At 40.8% G+C, this 16,991-nt stretch overlaps 1 protein-coding gene across 3 annotated transcripts in view; it reads left to right on the top strand.

Moving 5' to 3' along the window:
* Positions 1 to 2,047, top strand: part of YTHDC1 (YTH N6-methyladenosine RNA binding protein C1) — an 88,557-nt gene extending 86,510 nt beyond the window's left edge. For all 3 annotated transcript variants that reach the window (XM_073541350.1, XM_073541367.1, XM_073541358.1), the window contains 2 exons: positions 214 to 348; positions 975 to 2,047. In XM_073541350.1, coding sequence (XP_073397451.1) covers positions 214 to 348; positions 975 to 1,187 — 348 coding nt within the window. In that variant the 3' untranslated portion in view covers positions 1,188 to 2,047. The remainder of the gene's footprint in view (positions 1 to 213; positions 349 to 974) is intronic.
* Positions 2,048 to 16,991: the final 14,944 nt, after the last annotated feature.

Raw genomic sequence — 16,991 nt, 5'->3', positions numbered from 1 at the left:
AGGGCAGACTACATGGCTTTTGGGTACTGGATTTTATACAGCTGTGGCAATGGGAATGAAATAATTGAATTCAATAATAGTGTACCTGCAGAATGTTTTGTTACTTTTGAAATTGTCTCATTTTGTTAGAGAATTATTTTTTCTGTACAGCATTTCTGTGAATGCATCTAGGCTTTTGTCATAAATGCTTTCTTCTTCTTTCCTCCCCTTCAGCCTCAATATCCTGCAATGGAGCAACCTCCACATCACCCATATTATCAACATCATGCTCCCCCTCCTCAAGCACATCCACAGTTTTCAGGTCACCATCCAGTTCAGCATGATGCACGTTACCGGGATAAACGGGTTGTAAGTTACCATGTACATTTTTCCATACTCTATATATTATGTTTTGGTATCCATGGACTTAAATGAAATAAAATTGGACTCTTGCAGTTCTCACACTGGCCTTTAGAACTGTTTTAGAAACTTCCTGGTTAATTTTTTCAGTAAATCCACATGTACATTAGCAGCAGTAGACTGACTCTGGCCCTATCTTTTTGCATCTAAGAGTAAGAGTTAGCGCAAAGATCATTGTTGAAGGCAGGGCAAGGTTTGTGAATGTTGGTTTCTGTGTTATTAGTTGTGTATAAATGTGTTACTGGTCAATGAAAACTTGCCTCTGATGATGAGACTGCTGGAAACTGTTCCTCAAGAAGACTACAGTAAGTAAGAGTCTAAAATACCCTCATTGGCCTGTGTGGAAATTTCATGATAGATCTATATTTTTTTTGTTTTAATACAGATTGCTATGAAAAATAAAAAAAACTTTAAAACAAAAACCTGATTTAAATGGAAGCTAAACATCAATTCCTGATTTATTATGCAGTCCACGACTATCTGGGGGCATATAAACCAGGCTAAATTTAAGCTGAAGGTGTTCTAGTGTCATGCTAACATGTATTTCTCCAAAATGTGTTTTCCTCTGTTTGCAGCATGACTACGATATGAGGGTGGATGACTTTCTAAGACGCACGCAAGCTGTTGTCAGTAGCAGAAGAAGCCGCCCTAGAGAGAGGGAGAGAGAACGTGAGAGAGAACGACCAAGAGACAACAGACGTGATAGAGGTCGTGACCGGGACAGGGACCGGGACAGGGAAAGATTACGTGACCGAGACAGAGGAGATCGTGGAAGATATAGAAGATAAATCATTGACCCGCATTGATTATATGCACATGGATGTTTGCTTTAGAGTCTACTCGTCCTTCATGTGTTTACAAAGAAAAAAAAAAAAAAACCTAAAAAGAGAAAGTAAATGACAAGCTTTTGTTTTGATCCATTTGTGCACATACTGTAACAATTGAATACCTGTTGAAATGGCCTACATGGTGCACTTTTGATACAATATAGAGAGCCTAAAACATTTTAAAATTGTAACCATATGGAAGTGAGTAAATTACCTTCTCAAATTTTTTTTGATGGAGGGGCGGCTCCATAGTCAGTAAAATGTGCATGAAGTTCTTAAGGCCAAGTTTGAAGAACTGCCATTTGTGGGTGTATTTTTTTTTTTTTTTTTTTTTTTCTTTTAAATCCTCCCTACTCCTGTAAATGTAGCTGCGGTTTATTCTGTGAAAAAAAAATAATGCTGCTATCAAGTATGCAATTTTTTTGAAGGTTAGAATTTTCTGTATGAACATGTTATAAGTGACCGGCTTGTTTCCCACTCCATCAGAATTGGCAATGATGAAAGCAATATTTTTTTTTTTTTTATAAAGTATTTTATGTTTAAAATATGTAGTTAGTTCATTTTTGATTCGGGCTCCACTTTACATGTCTGAATTACAGGCTCTTAACTGGGAGTAACATAAACTTGTGTGCTAGCTAGTATGATTGTTAGCTTATGTTATTTTGAATTTGATTACTTGTAATTTAATTTGTTACTGCAGTGGTTTCTTAAGCCATTTGATAGCGGCGATTCTGCTAATGTTCTCTGCTACAATGTATCTTTGTGTAGTCTTATACCATAATTCTGTGCCATTTTTATAATAAAACCACTGTGGGAATTTATGAATGTTTTAATCTCTGTAATTGGAAGCAGGGCAACTCTCCTACACTGCTCCAGATTTATTAACCTTTATCAAGCATCCTAATCCATTTGTAGATGTAGTTGTTTGCAATTTATTTGTAATTGAGTATTAAGCTTAGTTTTAAGTGTTAACCCCTTTGCGATATGCGCCATACATATACTGCTCTGCTGGAGGTGCGTTCCCAGAAAGGGCAGTATATGTACGGCGGCAAATATCGCAGCCTCACACTGAGCATCGCGTTGATTACGTGCGAGTGTCAGCTGTATGTGACAGGTGACACCCCGCAGCGATGCCCCCACGATCGGTGCTAGCACCGTTCGTGGGCATTTAACCTCCCTGATAACGCTGCAGTAGTGGCAGCAGCCTAGAGGAGCTTTGCGCAGGGAGGGGGCTGCTCTGCGCTCCTCCATGTCAACGCAATGCGATCACGTTGTCCTGATGGTCTCCATGGAGACCCCTGACTTCAAGATGGCTGTGGGGTCCTGCAGAGAAGGTGGCTTGTGGGCAAGTGCAGAGTCAGACCAGCGATTTGCTGTAAAATAATGTCCCAGCATGGAACAATGCAATAGTTAAAAAAAAAAAAAAAAAAAGTGTAAAAATACATATTTTTTTAGAAAATCCCTAAATAAAGAAAAAAAAAAAATATTTTGCCAATAAATAATTTATGTAAATAAAAAAAGTAGAAGTACACATTTGGTATCGCCGCGTCTGTAACAACCTGCTCTATAAAACTGTCCCACTAGTTAACCCCTTCAGTGAAGACCGCAAAAAAACAATGCTGTATCATCCCGCCAAACAAAAAGTGCAATAAAATGCGATCAAAAAGACGGATGTAAATGAAAATGGTACTGCTAAAAACGTCATCTTGTCCTGAAAAAAACAAACTGCCATAGAGCTACATCAGCTGAAAAATTGTTATAGCTGTCAGAAAAAAGCGGTGCAAAATTAATTTTTTCTATAAAATATTTTGTGTAAAAGTGCCAAAACACAAAAAAAAATATATGAAATATCACTGTAATCGTACTGACCGGAAGAATAAAGCTGTCTTACTAATTTTACCACACGCGGAACGGTTTTTAAAAAAAGCAATTCCTGAATTGCTGCTTTTTGTTCATTCTGACTCCCAAAAATAAGAATAGAAACGATCAAAAAAGTGATGTGCCTGAAAATGGTAAAAACTTCATCTCGTCCTGCAAAAAGCAAGCCCTCAAACAACGACTGTGAGCCGAAATCTAAAAATATATACAGTTAGGTCCATATATATTTGGACAGAGAAGGCTAGACTGGATTTTGCTAAACATCTAAAAAAGCCAGCACAGTTCTGGAAGAACATTCTTTGGACAGATGAAACCAAGATCAACCTCTACCAGAATGATGGAAAGAGAGAAATATGGCGAAGGCGTGGTACAGCTCATGATCCAAAGCATACCACATAATCTGTAAAACATGGCGGAGGCAGTGTGATGGCTTGGGCATGCATGGCTGCCAGTGGCACTGGGGTCACTAGTGTTTGATGTGACACAGGACAGAAGCAGCCGAATGAATTCTGAGGTATTCAGAGCCATACTGTGTGCTCAGATCCAGCCAAATGCAGCCAAACTGATTTTCCATCTGTAGTGTGAAACGACGACCAATGACCCAAAACATAAAGCCAAAGCAACCCAGGAGTTTATTAAAGCAAAGAAGTGGAATATTCTTGAATGGCCAAGTCAGTCACCTGATCTCAACCCAACTGAGCATGCATTTCACTTGTTAAAGACTAAACTTCAGACAGAAAGGCCCACAAACAAACAGCAACTGAAAACCACCGCAGTGAAGGCCTGGCAGAGCATCAAAAAGGAGGAGAAACAGCGTCTGGTGATATCCATGATTTCAAGACTTCAGACAGTCATTGCCAACAAAGGGTTTTCAACCAAGTACTAGAAATGAACATTTTATTTACAATTATTTATTCTGTCAAGTTACTCTTGGTCCCTTTAAAAACAGGGTGGCACATGTTAAGGAGCTGAAACTCCTAAACCATTCATCCAATTTTAATGTGGATACCCTCAAATGAAAGCTGAAAGTCTGAACTTCAACTGCATCTGAATTGTTTTGTTTAAAATTCATTGTGGTAATGTCTAGAACCAAAATTAGAAAAATGTTGTCTCTGTCCAAATATATATGGACCTAACTGTATCTCAAAATATGGTGTTGCAAAAACTAATTTTCGCAATAAAAAGCGTCTTAGTGTGTGATCGCAGGCAAACATAAAAACCCGATATAAATCTGGTATCACTGTAATCGCACCGACCCGAAGAATAAAGTCACCTAATCACTTGTACCGCGTGAGGAACGGAGTAAAAAATAAAACCAATTCTTCCTATTCTCTTTTTTTTTTTTTTTTTTTTTTTTTCTGCCTCCCAAAGATTGCAGTAAGGCTCGGCTCACATTTACAGTGGGGCAAAAAAGTATTTAGTCAGTCAGCAATAGTGCAAGTTCCACCACTTAAAAAGATGAGAGGCGTCTGTAATTTACATCATAGGTAGACCTCAACTATGGGAGACAAACTGAGAAAAAAAAATCCAGAAAATCAAATTGTCTGTTTTTTTTTTCATTTTATTTGCATATTATGGTGGAAAATAAGTATTTGGTCAGAAACAAGCAATCAAGATTTCTGGCTCTCACAGATCTGTAACTTCTTCTTTAAGAGTCTCCTCTTTCCTCCACTCATTACCTGTAGTAATGGCACCTGTTTAAACTTGTTATCAGTATAAAAAGACACCTGTGCACACCCTCAAACAGTCTGACACCAAACTCCACTATGGTGAAGACCAAAGAGCTGTCAAAGGACACCAGAAACAAAATTGTAGCCCTGCACCAGGCTGGGAAGACTGAATCTGCAATAGCCAACCAGCTTGGAGTGAAGAAATCAACTGTGGGAGCAATAATTAGAAAATGGAAGACATACAAGACCACTGATAATCTCCCTCGATCTGGTGCTCCACGCAAAATCCCACCCCGTGGGGTCAGAATGATCACAAGAACGGTGAGAAAAAATCCCAGAACCACGCGGGGGGACCTAGTGAATGAACTGCAGAGAGCTGGGACCAATGTAACAAGGCCTACCATAAGTAACACACTACGCCACCATGGACTCAGATCCTGCAGTGCCAGACGTGTCCCACTGCTTAAGCCTGTACATGTCCGGGCCCGTCTGAAGTTTGCTAGAGAGCATTTGGATGATCCAGAGGAGTTTTGGGAGAATGTCCTATGGTCTGATGAAACCAAACTGGAACTGTTTGGTAGAAACACAACTTGTCGTGTTTGGAGGAAAAAGAATACTGAGTTGCATCCATCAAACACCATACCTACTGTAAAGCATGGTGGTGGAAACATCATGCTTTGTGGCTGTTTCTCTGCAAAGGGGCCAGGACGACTGATCCGGGTACATGAAAGAATGAATGGGGCCATGTATCGTGAGATTTTGAGTGCAAACCTCCTTCCATCAGCAAGGGCATTGAATATGAAACGTGGCTGGGTCTTTCAACATGACAATGATCCAAAGCACACCGCCAGGGCAATGAAGGAGTGGCTTCGTAAGAAGCATTTCAAGGTCCTGGAGTGGCCTAGCCAGTCTCCAGATCTCAACCCTATAGAAAACCTTTGGAGGGAGTTGAAAGTCCGTGTTGCCAAGCGAAAAGCCAAAAACATCACTGCTCTAGAGGAGATCTGCATGGAGGAATGGGCCAACATACCAACAACAGTGTGTGGCAACCTTGTGAAGACTTACAGAAAACGTTTGACCTCTGTCATTGCCAACAAAGGATATATCACAAAGTATTGAGATGAAATTTTGTTTCTGACCAAATACTTATTTTCCACCATAATATGCAAATAAAATGAAAAAAAAACAGACAATGTGATTTTCTGGATTTTTTTTTCTCAGTTTGTCTCCCATAGTTGAGGTCTACCTATGATGTAAATTACAGACGCCTCTCATCTTTTTAAGTGGTGGAACTTGCACTATTGCTGACTGACTAAATACTTTTTTGCCCCACTGTATCTTGTGCTCAATGCTGAGCACTTATATTGGGGTTTCCATGTAAATCTCTGAAATATGTGATTCAGACAGAACCCCCCATGGAAGATTGAGGCAGATGGAGGCACTGTGGGACTCCATAGGACGTGTGATCCGGCGATGTCAGTCTTTTTAGGATTGCATAAAAGTACCACAGTTTTGTGCACTTCTGAAAAGTACACAGCTGAACAGAGGCAAGAATGAGTCCAGAGTAAAACTGCTGCCTCATTATAGTGAAGAAATCCATTGGAGGTTTCATCTGTCATGTCATTCGGAGATTTAGATGGAAACGCCAAAGTAAGTGGTCAGTGTAGAGTGCCAGATAAATGTGATTCCAAACGTTATGAAAAATGTTCCCAACCAAAGCTTCAACTCAAGCCACAAAAAAAGCAAGCCCTGACTTGGGTTTGTCATATATTAATGGAAATATAGGGGACTTCCATGTTACTGGTAGCAAAGGCTCTGGAAAAGTGAAATGCTCCTCTCTCCCCGAAAGAAATTCAGCAAATTCTCAGCTCCCAAATCTGAATGCCGCCTCTTTCTTCTGAGCCCTAGTGTGCCTAAAACACATATAGCACCCACATGTTTGGCATTTCTGTAGTGATGAGAGCCTGCCTAAATTACAGGTGTGTGTCTCCAGAAGCATGAGCTGGGCATAATGTACTGGTGACTGCAACGTTACTGGTCACTACAGCGTACTGGTCACTACAACGGCAGTTTGCAATTTTCACTCAGCAACATCCACTGCTGCCTGTTTCTGGAAAACACCCATGGAGTCAAAATTGTCAGTACATCTGTAGATAAATTCCCAAAGGGTTATAATTTCTAAAATGTGGTCACTTGAGGGGGAATTCTGCATTTCTAGCACTTGGGGGCTCTTTAGATCGAATCCGAAAACTAGTCTAGGAAACTCTGCGCTCCAGGAGGCAAATAGCGCTCCGTCTCTCCCGAGTCACTCTATGGTTAAGTAGTGAAGAAAAGACAAAAGCGCTCCAGCTCCCATAAAATCGTAGATTTCCATTAAAAGCGTTAGACAAATGGCAGGCATGCTCATGTGAGGCAGCTCAGGGAACAAGTGACACGTTTCGATCAATAAGATCTTTATCACAGCCTGTCACAGATGGCAACAATGAACTATTTAAGCTATTCAATAGCCAATAGGTGAATTCATTTACATCACAAGACAATCTCAAAGGTCCTATTCAGCAAAAATACATACAATAATAAAAAACAACGAAACACAAAGAATAAACTGTTTCATAATCGAACATCAATTGGTTTCTTTTGTTTAATCCGTTCGTATACCTAGAATTTAAATTAAAAATCCAAAAAGCCTCCCGCGTTAGAAGGCTAATCCTTTTGTTGGGTCCATTGTCTGGTATGGCAGATACATCAATGTCCTCGTAATTTGGGTGGCCGATGTATCTGCCATACCAGATTTCATCAGTTATGTTAATTCCAATAATTATAACATTTTGTTTTACCCACAAGTTTGAGTCAAACAGGATATCATTTTTGGATTTGTTGGGAGTTGGAGAGCTGATTTCTACTAAAACTTTTTGCAAGCCCTTTGGGGGGAATACTATTCTTCATGCAGCTAGCAGTCACCCGAGGCACACTATTAAATCTATTCCCTTGGGTGAATACATCAGAGCCAAAAGAAATTGTAGCAATGAGGGTGATTTAATATTGAGTTTCACTTGGTAGATAAAAAATTGAGTAGGTGTAATTATCCTAAATGGACACTAACCAGAGCAAGAAATATTGTCACTAAAAAAAAACAAACTTGTTTTTCCCAAAAGGGAAGATCAACGAAATAACAATTTTGCAAATAAACAGCATGTTTGCGTACAATTCAGTCCTCAATATAGGGAGATTAAAAATATCATAAACCGGTTTCTGCCCATTTTATGAGGATTTACTTTCAGCGCAAATATTGTCTTCTGGTGTGAATATAGTCTCAAGAAAAGCACCGTCTAATGATAATAAGGTTTCTCCAAGCGTCTTTTATAGTTCTCAGAATAATAAAAAAATACTGGTTAAATCATAGGGGTTTCTTTAAATGCGGTCACAACAAATGCAGAACTTGCAATTATGCGTCTGTCACTAAAACTTTTGACAATTATAATGGTACTGTGACCCATACAATTAAGTACATAAATTGCAAGTCTACTTTTGTTGTCTACAAAATTGCATGTACCTACATGCAATTTATTTTACATTGGCTGTACCACAAGAAAGCTAAAAATTAGAATTTCTGAGCATTTACAGGACATAAACAGCGTAGCTTCTAATCGTAATGTCAGCTGCGGCAAAACATTTAATTTTTCATCATGACCACAGCACACATACCTTCTGTGTTTCTGGAATAGAAAAGATCCCTGCCTCCTTGTGTGGGGGTGACTCTAGACAGTGCCTTCTAACGCGGGAGGCTTTTTGTATTTTTAATTTAAATTCTAGGTTTCCAAATAGATTAAACAAAAGAAACGAATTGATGATCCATTATGAAACATAGTTTATTCTTTTTTTTTGTCGTTGTTTATTATTGTATGTATTTTTGCTGAATAGGACCTTTTGAGATTGTCATGTGATGTAAATTAATTCACCTATTGGCTATTCAATAGCTTAAATAGTTAATTGTTACCATCTGCAGACAGGCTGTGATAAAGATCTTATTGATCGAAACGCATCACTTGTTCCCTGATCTGCCTCACATGAGCATGCCTGCCATTTGTCGAATACGTTTAATGGAAGAATAAAAACCTACGATTTTATGGGAGCTGGAGCGCTTTTGTCTTTTCTTCATGTGATCCACGCTTGTCCTGGAGGAGCTCCATTCACTCGTGGCAGACCGGTGAGCTGGTTACTTTCTTTTTTTCTTTTTTTTCTATGGTTAAGTAGTACAGCCACATAAGGGGTATTTCTACATTCAGCAGAAATTGTTGGACAAATTCTGGTGCCAGTTTTGCCCATTTACCAGTGTGAAAATGGAAAGCTTGCGGCTAACTTGGTAAAAATGTAAATAATTTTTTCTTCACTGCCCAATGAAGTTTTATTAAGTATTATTCTATTTGTCACAGTAATTGACTAGCTTTTCTCCGACTTGTTTTTTTTTTTAGCGCAAGTCTCACAAATATTTATAATCCTTTCGATTTCCTTGCAATTGGTATCTAGACTCGCAGCAGTTGCAAACCCTTTTACACAGGCGCCTCTTTATCTCTCTCCTTCATTTTTTGTTTTTAACGATTTTTCCCTGGACCTGTAGCTGGATATTTCCTTTTTAATTGCAAGCTATATACAGTATGAGCCTGCACTTTGCCTCCTGTATACAGTATGAGCTTGCATATAGCCTCCTGAATAGTGTTTGCCTCCTATATACAGTGTGAGCCCCATATAGCCCCCTATATACAGTATGAGCGCCTATATAGCCTGTACATATATTCACCTCGGTATCATTCATTTTCTATGAGACTGCTCTTTTCTCATATTGTGCATTTAGTAGGGCTTAATGGAATTATTGTGTTTATTTCACATCAACTCTGTAGATGCGCTCACTTATTAGACTTTGGTTGGGGCAACTTTAAAATATAATAATGGCCTTGGCTAGTGACAAGTTTATTTTACAGGCTTTTGGAGAAAGGCATAATGCCAGTCATTCAAGGGTTAATTCTTTGGAACACTGAGGGACTTTCTAGCCAATGAAACCACAGTATAAAACACCTGTGATAACTATGGCAACTGTGCTGATGTCATAAACACATGCATCCTATGATACAGGAGAAGATTCCAGAACCACAAGTCATTCAGCCGGAGAAGGAGCCGTACTTTGTGTCTGGAGACCTGGAGCTTCATCACTCCACAATGGGAGGAAGGGGACACCGCCTAGCCAGCCAGATCAGCCATACTGCCTAGCCAGATCAATGGGGTGACAGATGTTGCAGCCAGATCTCCCTCACAGCCGGTACTCGCCTCCTTCACCTTTATGTGTACGGCCTGGAGAGGTCGCATTAGGCTTCTCCATAACAAATATGACACAATGTACAAATTCTGGTACAATGGCATTAACCTTCTAAGCCCAAGGGAAGGGCAGTCCTGCAGCCATGGTTCCCTAGAGGTTTCCCCCACAGGGGTTTTTTCCTCTCCTGAGTGCTGAAGGATGATTCTTCGTGAGTCGTGGGTTCTGCCATTTTCAGTGTCTTTCATAGTAATTGGCTGATTCTAAATTTCAGACACTGAATGAAATAATTGAGATTTAGAATAAAATTTGGTCAATTTAACATCCAATAAAAGTGTTTTGTGTGTTTCTTTCACAATCTTGGGTTGGTGGGATTTTGTTGGGGATCAGGATCCAGCATCTATGATCAAGCCGTGAAGCCAGATATGGAGTCGGAGCAATTTAACCCTGCGCTGGAAGACCGGACGGAGCAGAGGTGACAAAGTGTTACTGCACAATTAGCACAAGTTCACACTCTTCCTCCCATTCAGATACACAAGGGGATTCAGGGCCGAATTGGGACTAAAAAGCAGCCACAAAATTCACCAACCCACATACAATAAGTGTCCTCAACCCAAATCGTAGAGCACTGATAGGTCATGTAGGATTTTGCTTTATCCGTTACCAGGGCCGGAACAAAGTATTTTGGTGCCCAAATCGGATGAAGCCGAAGGCGCCCATTTTGCCTTTCTACCCAGCTAATTCCTCCCTTTTCCATTAAGTCTATGACATCATGTGATTAATAACTGACGAGCTGAATCCTTCTAAGTCAGGCACATATACATTTGTATCTCATGAACCTACAACTCCCAGTATGTCCTTAATGGTAAGGAGATGCTGGGAGTTATCAGTCTTTATCAGACTGTGGACTATACAGGAACCTCCATGCCCTGGGTACCATATTCCTGTAAAAAATGGAATTAAAATAAAAAATAGAGATATACTTACCATCTGTCGGCCCTCAGCGGTGTTTCCAGCAACTTCCGTTCCCAGGGATGCATTGCACGAATGACCTCTGATTACGTAGCAGTCTTGTGTGACCGCTACGTCATCAGAGTGTTTGTCGCAAGGCATCTCTGGGAACGAAAGTTTCCGGCTGTGCCAATAAGGACCTGGGGGCCGACAGAGGGTAAGTGTATCTCTATTTTATTATTTTTAACATTCTATCTTTTACTATTAATGACCATCATCAGCATCACTATTCCGGTCATCTATATGCTGGAGCAGACTTTGAATAGCCTGCGGGAGGAGATGGTGGTCCCAGAAGAAGAGGATTCGGAAGGGATAACATTGTCTCCATACTGTATTCACACAGGCGGGTGCCAAGGGAGGGTGTATTACTGCGATCAAGGGCGACTGGTGGTAACAGACAAATTGTTATCAAAGATGCAAGAACCAAAGAACAAATGGAGAAGGAAGAGGTGATGGGCGAGCAACTGTCAGATGAAGAGGATAATCCTTCCCTCTCTGTCGTTCATAGATGGCAGGAAGGGACGGAGTAAACAAGCATCATTATTACCCAGCCACCAGCACATCATGGGCTTGAACGGTAGAGTACAACATATGAGTCCCTTCTTTGCAACATGATCACCGTATAGTTATGATTAGGAATACTGTTGATTACTGGGTTGCCACTCAGTTACATCCATGTTATAAAACCAAATTTTGCCATATGCTTCCTGCCCTGGAAAGGGACCCACGAATGTGGCTTTTTCAAACCTTAAGAGAGCTTTTCCCCAAGACAGCAGTGAAGCACACAGTTCGCATCGCAGCTATAGACTTCCAACCTCCGGCACGTCAATTCATCAGCGCCAAAACATTAGCAGCAGTTGTGTAAGTAGAAGAAGCAATTTCTGTGAGTCCTTTGACACTTTTTTTTAGACCAGCTCGTGCACCAGCACAACATAATCCAAGTCTTACATGTGGTGAACAAATGGAGAGGATAGTGCAGGAGTATCTAGAACTGAATATGAATACCATCAGGGAGGGTTTGGACCCTTTCACATTAGGTCTTTCAAACTGGATGAGTGGCATGAGCTCACCTCACAAGCCTTGGACGTTTTATCGTGCCCAGCAGCCGGCATTCTCTCAGAACATGTCTTCAGCGCTGCTGGTGGTGTCCTGACGGATAAGCGCAGCTGGCTGTCCCCATCAAGTGTAGACAGCCGAACTTTCATCAAGATGAACAAGTCATGGATCTCCAAGGACTTTTTCATCCCAATCGCAGACCGTACAGACTAGGTGATATTGAATTTTTTAGTGTGATGCATTAATGTCACGTAACTGCACTCTGATATTTTTAATGTGGCTTTTGTGCCTGCTGTGGCTGTTGCTGATGTTAACACAAAATTGTGGAAATGTGAACAGTCATGGTTGGTCTACATCTGCTGGGTTAGCTGTAGTGGAAGACATGTTGGTCCCAATTATACTATTTCTATTCTTGTGACTTTTATTCCACTTCGGTGGTGTCAGGCCCTCATTTTTTAAAATGTGAAAACTCCAGGTTGGGTGTCCATCTGCTGTATTGGGTGTAGTGGAAGACCTGTCGGTCCCTACTATACTATCTATACTGTGGTGAAATTGATGCCACTTTGGTGGTGTCTGCCAGTAATTTTTGGAAATGTGAACACTCCTGGATGGATGTCCATCTGCTGCTTTGAGCCCAAATATACTATTTCTACTCTAGTGAAATTTATGCCACTTCTATGGTGTAAGGCCCTCATTTGTTGAAATGTGAACACTCCTGGTTGGGTGTCCATCTGCTTGATTGGGCATAGCGGAAGACCTGTCGGTCACTATTATGCTATTTCTACTGTGGTGAAATTGATGCCACTTTGGTATTGTCTGACAAAATTTTTTTGAAATGTGAACACTCCTGGTTGGCAGGACCTGACGATCGGTCAGTCACCAAACAACTGGACAAACAAGGGGACGCCGGGGAAACAATTACAACGGTGGGCCCTGCTATAGGGAACGGGGAAAAGGACACCTCCTGCACTCTGCTGAGTCCTGGACTAACCTGACATCCCTATACAGGTTCTCTCAACCTGTCGCCGAGCAGGATACCTTGTACCTTGTCCCTCACACTGCACCTATCCCTCACTAGGGAATTGGTAAGTGCGGACACCGGTCCCACCGCTGCACTAATAAAACACCAAGGGGAGATACGACAGACAGGGTTAAACAAAACAACACAGCTTTCTCTGCTGCCAATGCACCACCAAGCAGCAGAGTAAGGCTCCTGAACTTTCAGCAGAATCACCACTGTTCCAGAAAGCTCTTCTCTTCAGCAGAACCACCACTGCTCCCAATAAGCTGAACCACCACTGCACCAAGTAGTTCCAGCCTTCACCACGGTTGGTATCCAAAAAGGACCTGTCATAACCAACAGTCAGCTTATGCACCAGGTGACCTTATATAGGAAGGTGGGAGTGGTCACCACCAGCACACACAGACTAACTAAACATGTAGTAACACCAGCGGCCACCGGGGAAAAACTAACCGCCGATGGCCTGAAAGGGAAAAAGTTTATATGTGAGCAGCCCAAACTGACACAGATCCAGAAATGGATCGTGACATCCCCATTGGCCAATTCCTTAGAGCCAAAAGGATTTGCTTGGATGAAAGTTGGTTTGATAATCAGGCCACTAACTTGATACGCAGATTTAAAGCCAGAGGATACAATACTCGTTATATCAAAAAAGGGTATGTGAGGGCAAGGAAAACTACTCGGGATCAACTCCTTTATGACAAACAACATGATATTGATTCTAAAGAAAAAAAACAGGTAAGATTTATATCAGCATACAACTGCCAATGGAAAGCCCTTACAGATGTTATTCGGAAACATTGGGAAGTGTTGTCGGTAGACCCTGTCCTGAAAAATATTTTACCTCTGGCCCCGTTGTTTGTGGCTAAATGCTCGGCTAATTTTAAAGACATTTTGGTTAGGAGTTATTATGAGTCCCCTACCTCTCGAGCAGTCTCATCTTCAGTTGCCAATCGCAAAGGGTTTTTCCCATGTGGCCTCTGCAAAGGTGCCTGAATCTTACCAAGGGGACCACCTTTACTAACTTTGACAGATCCAAAATATATTAGAAAACATCTTAGCTGTTCCTCACAAGGAGTTATCTACCATGCTCCATGCCCTTGTGGCAAGATTTATATCGGCCTGACCACTAGGGAGTTAAAAATTAGAGTGCGGGAGCATGTTAGGGACATCAGTAAGGCTAAATCGGTTGAAGATGATACCCTACTAAAAACATCCAGACATTTTAAGAAATTCCATGATTGCAATATTAGGGGTTTGTCCATCAAAGGTATTGACCAGGTCACATTAGACATACGTGGAGGAGATCTAGGTGGGATTCTAGCCCAGTTCGAAAGCCGGTGGATCTGTAGGTTAGGTACTATGGCCCCACAGGGTCTCCGTGAGAATTTAGGCTTTTCTTCTTTCCTTTGATTTTAGTCATTGTCCCTCTTCCTTTTAGATAACCATTGTTTGATACATCTTTTATGGGTTGGATAGGGGTCTTTCTTGTTTTTCTCAATGTATTGTGATTTTATTTTTTACTAGGATTGGTTTTAATGTTTTTTTTGTCCTTTTAGACCGTAATATGGAGTATGATATTCTATTTATTGGAGTCAGTGGAGGGAGGTTGAGAGTATAAAGTCTTTTTTGGAAGATTCATCCCTACATGGTGTTAAGAATATGGACTACCTTTTGTTTCCTTTAGGACTCATTTGTAATTTTCTCTGATGTACAGTGGGGAAAAAAGTATTTAGTCAGTCAGCAATAGTGCAAGTTCCACCACTTAAAAAGATGAGAGGCGTCTGTAATTTACATCATAGGTAGACCTCAACTATGGGAGACAAACTGAGAAAAAAAAATCCAGAAAATCACATTGTCTGTTTTTTTTTTTTTCATTTTATTTGCATATTATGGTGGAAAATAAGTATTTGGTCAGAAACAAGCAATCAAGATTTCTGGCTCTCACAGACCTGTAACTTCTTCTTTAAGAGTCTCCTCTTTCCTCCACTCATTACCTGTAGTAATGGCACCTGTTTAAACTTGTTATCAGTATAAAAAGACACCTGTGCACACCCTCAAACAGTCTGACTCCAAGCTCCACTATGGTGAAGACCAAAGAGCTGTCAAAGGACACCAGAAACAAAATTGTAGCCCTGCACCAGGCTGGGAAGACTGAATCTGCAATAGCTAACCAGCTTGGAGTGAAGAAATCAACTGTGGGAGCAATAATTAGAAAATGGAAGACATACAAGACCACTGATAATCTCCCTCGATCTGGTGCTCCACGCAAAATCCCACCCCGTGGGGTCAGAATGATCACAAGAGCGGTGAGCAAAAATCCCAGAACCACGCGGGGGGACCTAGTGAATGAACTGCAGAGAGCTGGGACCAATGTAACAAGGCCTACCATAAGTAACACACTACGCCACCATGGACTCAGATCCTGCAGTGCCAGACGTGTCCCACTGCTTAAGCCTGTACATGTCCGGGCCCGTCTGAAGTTTGCTAGAGAGCATTTGGATGATCCAGAGGAGTTTTGGGAGAATGTCCTATGGTCTGATGAAACCAAACTGGAACTGTTTGGTAGAAACACAACTTGTCGTGTTTGGAGGAAAAAGAATACTGAGTTGCATCCATCAAACACCATACCTACTGTAAAGCATGGTGGTGGAAACATCATGCTTTGTGGCTGTTTCTCTGCAAAGGGGCCAGGACGACTGATCCGGGTACATGAAAGAATGAATGGGGCCATGTATCGTGAGATTTTGAGTGCAAACCTCCTTCCATCAGCAAGGGCATTGAAGATGAAACGTGGCTGGATCTTTCAACATGACAATGATCCAAAGCACACCGCCAGGGCAACGAAGGAGTGGCTTCGTAAGAAGCATTTCAAGGTCCTGGAGTGGCCTAGCCAGTCTCCAGATCTCAACCCTATAGAAAACCTTTGGAGGGAGTTGAAAGTCCGTGTTGCCAAGCGAAAAGCCAAAAACATCACTGCTCTAGAGGAGATCTTCATGGAGGAATGGGCCAACATACCAACAACAGTGTGTGGCAACCTTGTGAAGACTTACAGAAAACGTTTGACCTCTGTCATTGCCAACAAAGGATATATCACAAAGTATTGAGATGAAATTTTGTTTCTGACCAAATACTTATTTTCCACCATAATATGCAAATAAAATGAAAAAAAAACACAATGTGATTTTCTGGATTTTTTTTTCTCAGTTTGTCTCCCATAGTTGAGGTCTACCTATGATGTAAATTACAGACGCCTCTCATCTTTTTAAGTGGTGGAACTTGCACTATTGCTGACTGACTAAATACTTTTTTTCCCCACTGTACGTTATATAATTCTATTGTGGACTATATTATTTTTATGTCTCATTTGATCAAAAAAAAATTTGAACCATTTGGTTATATTGATCCTTCGAAGTCCTTTGGAAACTTAAGCGGAATATGTATGTGAATTACATACATATTTACTATTAGCACTGTATCACTTTTTTGCTTATCATTTTAGTTTAATAAGTCTCACTGTATTAAGGTTTATATTTATACACGTGGTAGTTTTTATATTGGGTTTTTTATTATGTAATAAATTCAATGAAAAAAATCCAGCTCACCAGAGACAGCATCCTGACATTGGAGCACTAGACCGCTGTGTCAAAGCGCTTGATTTAAAACAATGAAGAAAGGAATGTCCAGCTCCACGATGTAGTGAATACATAAATCCTTTTATTCACTTAGTCACTTCAAAGGAGAGGTTTTTTATTATGTCCTCTTTATAGAGGTTACTTCACTGCATGGTTATGATTCACCACATCCGCTTTGAATATTAA

Source organism: Dendrobates tinctorius, unplaced genomic scaffold (assembly GCF_039654945.1).
Source record: "Dendrobates tinctorius isolate UK_male_01 unplaced genomic scaffold, ASM3965494v1 ptg000011l, whole genome shotgun sequence".
NCBI lineage: Eukaryota > Metazoa > Chordata > Amphibia > Anura > Dendrobatidae > Dendrobates > Dendrobates tinctorius.
Note: the sequence above shows the minus strand (reverse complement) of the source record. Positions and strands in the feature narration are given on the sequence as shown.